Source organism: Clupea harengus, chromosome 1 (genome assembly GCF_900700415.2).
Source record: "Clupea harengus chromosome 1, Ch_v2.0.2, whole genome shotgun sequence".
Classification (NCBI taxonomy): Eukaryota; Metazoa; Chordata; class Actinopteri; order Clupeiformes; family Clupeidae; genus Clupea; species Clupea harengus.
Window position 1 is genome coordinate 852,136 of NC_045152.1, and position 7,500 is coordinate 859,635.

Here is a 7,500-nt window from a genome sequence, read left to right on the forward strand (position 1 = left end):
ATGAAATATTACACAGGTGTTTGTCTCTGCCTGAAGGCATGTTGAGTCTTTGTCTCTGGCCAGGGGCACATAGATGCAATACATAACCTAAATTATTGGAATGATAAGGATCTGTTTTCTCACACACTCAGTGATGTGACATGTTGATGACTGACAATCATTTGAGGGTGAGGTACAGTTTACAGTGTCTGTGTAGAACTGCAATAGTGTGTTTATAACAGATGACATCTTGAAGAACTATTTGGATGTGGAATTTCTACATTGCCATGTGGAATTGTGTGTGTCATCATGCCTACCGATTTATTGAATAACATATTTTAATCATTTGATATACTTATATACTGTTTTATATTGCACCTTTTAGCAATAGGACAAAAACCTTCCTGCTGTCACCTATCCCACTACTCTTGAGCTGGGAAGAATCCATGTTATGTGTGTGTGTGATTTGAGGGGAGGGTTAGTCCCTCTCCTCCTCCCCGTCCTCCTCCTCCTCCTCCTCCTCCTCACTCGTTCTGTCTGTCTGTCCGTCCACAGAGCGAGGAGAAGAACAGGCAGCTGCAGGAGCGGCTGGACGATGCCAAGCAGAAGCTGCAGCAGACCCTGCAACGCGCCGAGACCCTGCCGGAGATCGAGGCCCAGCTCGCTCAGAGAGTGGCAGCGCTCAACAAGGTCTGTGTGTGTGTGTGTGTGTGTGTGTGTGTGTGTGTTTAAGAGGTATGCGCATATGTGTGTGTGTTTAGGAGGTATGCGCATGTGTGTGCCTGTCTGGACATGTCTGTGTGTGTGTATGTATGTGTCAGCATGGTAATTGCTTGTGTGTCACCTGAGTTTGTATGTGTGTGTGTGTGTGTGTGTGAGAGAGAGAGCGAGAGAGCGAGAGAGCGCGCGAGAGAGAGAGAGAGAGAGAGAGAGAGAGAGAGAGAGAGAGAGAGAGAGAGAGAGAGAGAGAGAGAGAGAGAGAGAGAGAGAGAGAGAGAGAGAGAGAGAGAGAGAGAGAGAGAGAGAGAGAGAGAGGGTGTGTGTATGCACATCTGTGTGCATCTGTGTGTGTATATAAAGCGGTCTGTAGTTGTATTCATTCAGGGCTCCGGGCATATTCTTTATGAAGTAGCCAACACTTCTGCGGCTGCACGTGTGTGTGTGTGTTTGTGTGTGTGTGTGTGTGTGTGTGTGTGTGAGAGAGAGAGAGAGACGTGTGTGTGTGTGTGTTTGTGGGTTTATATGCACTGAGAGACGCTCTTCCTGTTGGTGGTGGCTGCGCTCCTGTGCTGAGAACTGTGTGCATCTGAGCGTGCCTGCGTCTTATATAACAGCACACGACCATGTGTAATTACGCTGCGCTTTTATGGGAAGCTAGAGATGATCGAAACACAAGACAACCAGTGTGCGTTTCTTTTGTTGATTGCAGAATTGAATAAAGCAGCATTGTGACACTTGCTCTCTTTCTCTCTCTCTCTCTCTCGCTCTCTCTCTCTCTCCCTATGTCTGTCTCTTTTCCCTCTGTTGCCTAGGCGGAGGAGCGCCATGGCAACTTTGAGGAGCGCCTGCGACAGTTGGAGGCACAACTGGAGGAGAAGAATCAGGAGTTACAGAGAGTGAGTCACAGCCTTGCTTTCCTCCTCTCTCTCACCACCTCTCTTGCCGCTCTCTCTCTCTCTCTCTCTCTCTCTCTCTCTCTCTCTCTCTCTCTGTGTCTGTCTCTCTCTCTCTCTGTGTCTGTCTTGTTCTGTCTCTTTTTCTTTTTTTTCCCTCTCGTTCTTTGTCTTCTCTTTGTGTGCTTTTTCACACGCTCTGTAATGAGTTTTTTTTGTCATTTGTTCTTCTTCTTTTGGTTATGTCAGATTAAATCTCCCTGTCTCTACCCTCCCCCCCTCTTCTTCAATTCTACTTTTTTCTCTCGTGCTTTCTCTCTGAGCTGCTCTTCTCACCTCTCGCTCACCTCTCTCTTTCTCTCTCTCTGTTTGCTCTTCTCTCCTCCCTCTCTCCCTCCCTCCCCTCCCTTGCTCCCTCGCTTTCTCTCTTCATTGCCAGTCAAGCATAATGCTCGGTATTCAACCCCTCCCCCCTCCCCTGTTTTTTCTCTCGCCCTCCTCCTCCTCCTCTCTCTCTATCTGTCTCTCTCTCTCTCTCTCTCTCTCTCTTGCTCTCCCGCGCTGCTTGCCTCCCCCAGGCGAGACAGAGGGAGAAGATGAACGATGAACACAACAAGCGTCTCTCGGACACCGTGGACAAGCTGCTGTCCGAGTCCAACGAGAGACTCCAGCTTCACCTGAAGGAGAGGATGGCCGCTCTGGAGGAAAAGGTGTCCCACTCAGCTGCCTGACCAAAAATACCCACACCGTGCCTGTATTAAAAAAAAAACTAACAAAAAACACGATAGGCGTTCTAACTCATTCATTATCTCATTCTCACACTTGCTTGGATTGTACCCATGAAAGAGCCTTTAAAGATTCCTCTAAGAGCAATCTTCCTCATTGAGCCCTTTTTGCTTTCCATCTTTGTAGAACCGGCCTCAGTTAACAACAGGCTCTTCACGTCTTCAAAGAACCCCACCATTCACTAGTCAAGACATCCAGTATATACCCTTATTTCAATGGTGTACATCCACCAAAAGAATCAGTCAACAACCACATTTATCACTGTGACATTCTGAATCTCCTCCCAACCTTGCGGCCATTCGTGAACGATGTTGTAGGCTACTGGTTATCAAGCTAGAGAGGCCGGTTTTGCCAATGTCTGTTCAACATCTGAGCCTGCGGCTAAGTCGGTTTATAAAGCTCTGATGGAATGCACTAGTCACTGTACAATCAAAATAACAAAACTATTTATGTATGCGACTACACACTTCACTTCAAATGTGAAGTGTTGTTTGGACAAGTGCAGTCCCAGGAATCCATACATGTGAGGTCGAACACGGGTCAAGTATGACTCCTTCTGGAAAAGCTGTCAGCATTTCGTTGGTTTTGATGATGCTCACTGCAGGCTGGCCTAACTGAATCCAGCTCATTTTGAAGGCCTCTCCTTTGAGATCACTTCACACATTCCACCAGCAGACACCGGCTAGTTTGTGTAGCTGCCAGCGCAGGGCAAATGACTGATTTGTTTTTCTGCTCCCCACTAGAATGCTCTGTCTGAGGAGCTGGCCAACATGAAGAAGATCCAAGATGATCTCCTCGCAAACAAGGTGCCAAATCTTCAGTCTCAGATTGTCCCTGCAAAAAGCCCCTGGCCAATGATTTCCTTTATCTTTTTTTATCATCTGTCTGATTCTCACTCTTTCTCTCCCTCTCTCTCTCTCTCTGTTAATTTCTTCCACAGGACCAGCTTATTGCAGAGTTGGAGAGACTTCAACTGGAACTAGACCAGTTGCGAGGAAGGCCTGGCTCCTCCTACTCCCGGTAAGCCCCTCCCTCTCACACACACGCGTCTACTGAACCAGGCTTGCATTGAATTCTCTCGAATGTCTTGAATATCACAACACAGTGACTCTGGTTCACTCTCTTTCCTTTCTCTCTCTCTCTCTCTCTCTCTTTCTCACACACACACACACACACACACACTCACACACACACACACACACACTCACACACACACACACACACACACACAGACACACACACTACTTCGTATTCCTTATCTGTGACTTGACTGTTTTTGATCTGTTTTTTTGCTTGCTCAGGTCTCTTCCTGGTAGCGCTCTGGAGCTGAGGTATTCCCAAGGGGGCGGCTCCCTTCCAGCTGGCTCCACTGCCCACTTGGATCACTATGGCAACACTGGCACAGGGAGCGTGGTCAGGCGGACCCATCGTGGCCGATGGGGTCCTGCACGGGAAGAGAGCAACAAGGTGAGCCTCTAGTGTAACTAACACACACACACACACACACACACACACACACACACACACACACACACACACACACACACACAAACTAGTCAGCAACACTAGTTAACAAAACTAGCCACAAGTACTGTGTTTGAGTACTTTAGTAAAGAGTGTTATTTCTTATCAAATCAAATCAAATCAAACTTTATTTGTACGGCGCATTTGATACAAGGAAGTAACACAATGCGCCTCACAGTAGGAAAGAAAAGGGGGGGGGGGGGTTTACAAACACTTGTAAAAAAAATAAACACACAGATTTTCAAGAGATAAATAAATAAAATAAAATAAACGTACTAACCGCACTGGCACCGTAAAGGACTACTCAGCACGGTCATCGTCAAACTAAGCTGCTGGGGGGGATTACAAACACTTGTAAAGAGACACAGATAAGTAAATAAATAAATGGTACATTAATGTTAAATAAATACATTTTACAAGTTACAAAACACTTATAAAAAGACACAGATTTTGCCAGAGATAAATGAACAGGAAATTACGTACTAACCGCACTGGCACCATAAAGGACTGCTCAGCACAGTTATCGTCAAACTAAGAGACAGCTGCTGGGGGGGGGGGGGGGGGGGTACAAACACTTGAAAAGAGACAGAAATAAGTAAATAAATAAATGTTCCATAGATGTTAAATACATTTTACAGTGAGTGATAAGCGAGATCAAAGAGGTATGTCTTAAGTGCATGTTTAAAGGTTTCAACCGTTTCGGCCATTCTTAGGTATTCTGGCAGAGTGTTCCAAAGGTTGGGGGCATAGAAACTAAAAGCTGCTTCCCCATGTCTCTTTGTCCTGGCTTTTGGAACTGTTAGAAGTTCAGTGCCGGAGGACCTCAGGGATCTACTGGGTGTGTACCTTGAGAGCATGTCTATTATATATTCAGGTGCATGACTATGGAGTGATTTATAGACTAGTAGGAGAACCTTGAAATCTATTCTAAAACTAACAGGTAGCCAGTGCAGTGATTTTAATACTGGTGTGATGTGCGCTCTCCGTCTTGTTTTAGTGAGGACTCGCGCTGCTGCATTCTGTATTGTTTGTAGTTGACTAATGGCTTTTTTTGGTAGACCAGACAAAAGCGAGTTACAGTAGTCTAGCCTGCTCGTGATAAACGCATGCATCAGTCTTTCGGTGTCAGCCTGAGCGAGAAACGGTTGCACCTTAGCAATGTTTCTCAAGTGATAAAAAGATGTTTTAATTATATTTTTGATATGGGTTTCAAAATTGAGATCTGAGTCAAGTATGACGCCTAGGTTTCTGGCTTGGTGCTTGGTGTTAAGTGCTAGTGTTTTTAAGTGTGCAGTTAGTTTCTCTCTCTCGTTTTTTTCACCAATGACTAATACCTCTGTTTTATCTTGGTTTAGCTGGAGAAAGTTTTGTGACATCCATACATTTATATCAGAAATGCAATTTACCAAACAATCAATAGAGCTGTAGTTGTTGGGTGTTACAGAAATATAGAGCTGGGTGTCATCTGCATAGCTATGATAGTCGATGTTGTGCCTCCTAATTACACTACCAAGGGGTAGCATGTATAGACTGAAAAGTAAGGGCCCTAAAATGGATCCTTGAGGGACCCCACAGGTCATACAAATGTTTTTTGAGCTGTGGTCTCCGAGGGCGACAAAGTATTCCCGGCCAGTTAGATAGGTCCTAAACCAGTTTAGGACCGGACCAGTGAGGCCAACCCAATTTTCAAGTCTATCAATAAGGATATTGTGATCAACAGTATCAAAGGCTGCGCTCAGATCCAGAAGGGCCAAGACAGATAGTTTTTTGGAGTCAGCGTTAATCCTGAGATCATTTACAACCTTGACTAATGCCGTTTCTGTGGTATGATTGGAGCGAAAACCAGATTGGAAGGTGTCAAATGCACAGTTAGCATCTAGGAAATTATTTAACTGTTTAAAGACAATTTTTTCCAGGATTTTGCTTAGAAAGGGAAGGTTAGAGATGGGTCTAAAATTGTTTAGAACTGAAGAGTCTAAATTGCTTTTCTTCAGGAGGGGTCTCACCAGGGCAGTTTTAAGTTCTGATGGGAAAATACCTGTAAGCAGGGAACAGTTTATAATGGCTAGAATGTCCTTAGACACAGAGTCAAAGATGGTCTTAAAAAATTTGGTGGGAAGGGGATCAAGAGGGCATGTAGACGGCTTCAGTTGTGACACTACTTTGCTCAGCATTTCTATATCAGCCAGTGCAAAAAAGCTCATACTGTTACAGCATGGTGGAAGGGGATCAGAAAACAAGACATTTGGAATTTCTTGAGCAATATTTTTCCTAATGTTCGTTATCTTATCTCTGAAGAATGCTGCAAATTCCTCACATTTGGGGGTGGAAAAGAGACTATCATCTACTTTAGGTGCAGGATTTATAAGGCTGTCTATTGTTGAAAAGAGGACCCTGGAATTGTTAGAATTTGTAGATATCAAATTAGAGAAATGATCCTTCCTAGCATTTCTTATTGCTTTATTAAAGACTGAAAGTTTATCCTTAAAGATATCAAGGTGGACCTGTAGCTTGGTCTTTCTCCATGTACGCTCAGACCTTCTGCAGGATCTCTTAAGTTTAATCATTTCCTCATTTCTCCATGGAGCTTTTTGTTTGGCTAAAACCTTTTTTTGTTTCAATGGTGCTACAGAGTCAAGTGCTGTCCTTAATTTTGTATTTAGAGTATTTAGAGTTATAGAAGGTCCCTTATCCTTCTCCAGACATGTTCGTCTTGTCTTGCCTTTTCTCTCCTAGACATTCTGTCTCTCAAATTCAAATTAAAAAGTGCTTTATTAAACTTTATTTAAAACACCTTGAGACAATTTTTATAAAGCATCTTGAAACTATTTTACTGTTTTGGCGCTATATAAATACAACTGAATTTAATTGATTGGCACTTGTATTGCCAAAGCAGTATTGGAAACACATAAAAAAAAACTATAATTTATAAATACCTGAAAGGTAAGAGGCGATGCGATTAACAAATAAAGGTAAAATGTGAAATAGAATATAAACAGGTTGACAAACGAGTGAACCGTTCCCTACGTCCTTACTCTGGGGAGGTCGGGCCTTGCAACTGTGTCAATTCTTTCAGGCACTATACAAGTGAATCAAATGTAATTGAATTGAACTGAGTTCCCCTGCCTCTCGCCCCCCCCGCCACAGTATGGAGAGTGGGACGGCGGGACTCTGCTGAGCACCGGCTTCGAGGTTGGCGTGGAGGGCGGCTGCTCGGACGACGACGACGATCGCGATACGCTCTTCGGGTCGGAGCTGCTCTCGCCCAGCGGCCAGACGGACGTGCAGACCCTGGCCATCATGCTCCAGGAGCAGCTGGAGGCCATCAACAAGGAGATCAAGTGAGAGAACGGGGGCCTGGGGCGGATCTTAAGCGGGGCTCAAAGAGCGGATAATGTGGGCTTGAGGAGAGGGGGGCATCAGCGCCGAGTTCTGGGGCAGTAGGAGCAGAATCTAGCCGGGGCTAAAAGGGCTTAAGAGAGGGGATATAACAGCGGTCTAGGCCAGGGGACGGGGAATCAGATGTTTCATGGTTCATGGTTCATGAGACGGGGTTTATAACAGTGCTGGGACAGAAGCGTTGGGCATCAGAGGATGT

At 44.9% G+C, this 7,500-nt stretch overlaps 1 protein-coding gene across 1 annotated transcript in view; it reads left to right on the forward strand.

Annotated features, from left to right (window-relative positions):
* The window catches only part of ppfia3 (PTPRF interacting protein alpha 3), a 42,714-nt gene that overhangs the window by 19,395 nt on the left and 15,819 nt on the right, over positions 1 to 7,500 (forward strand). The window contains exons 11-17 of the mRNA XM_031558998.2: positions 535 to 669; positions 1,512 to 1,595; positions 2,171 to 2,302; positions 3,122 to 3,184; positions 3,319 to 3,398; positions 3,680 to 3,845; positions 7,050 to 7,243. Of these exons, the coding sequence (XP_031414858.1) occupies positions 535 to 669; positions 1,512 to 1,595; positions 2,171 to 2,302; positions 3,122 to 3,184; positions 3,319 to 3,398; positions 3,680 to 3,845; positions 7,050 to 7,243 (854 nt within the window). The remainder of the gene's footprint in view (positions 1 to 534; positions 670 to 1,511; positions 1,596 to 2,170; positions 2,303 to 3,121; positions 3,185 to 3,318; positions 3,399 to 3,679; positions 3,846 to 7,049; positions 7,244 to 7,500) is intronic.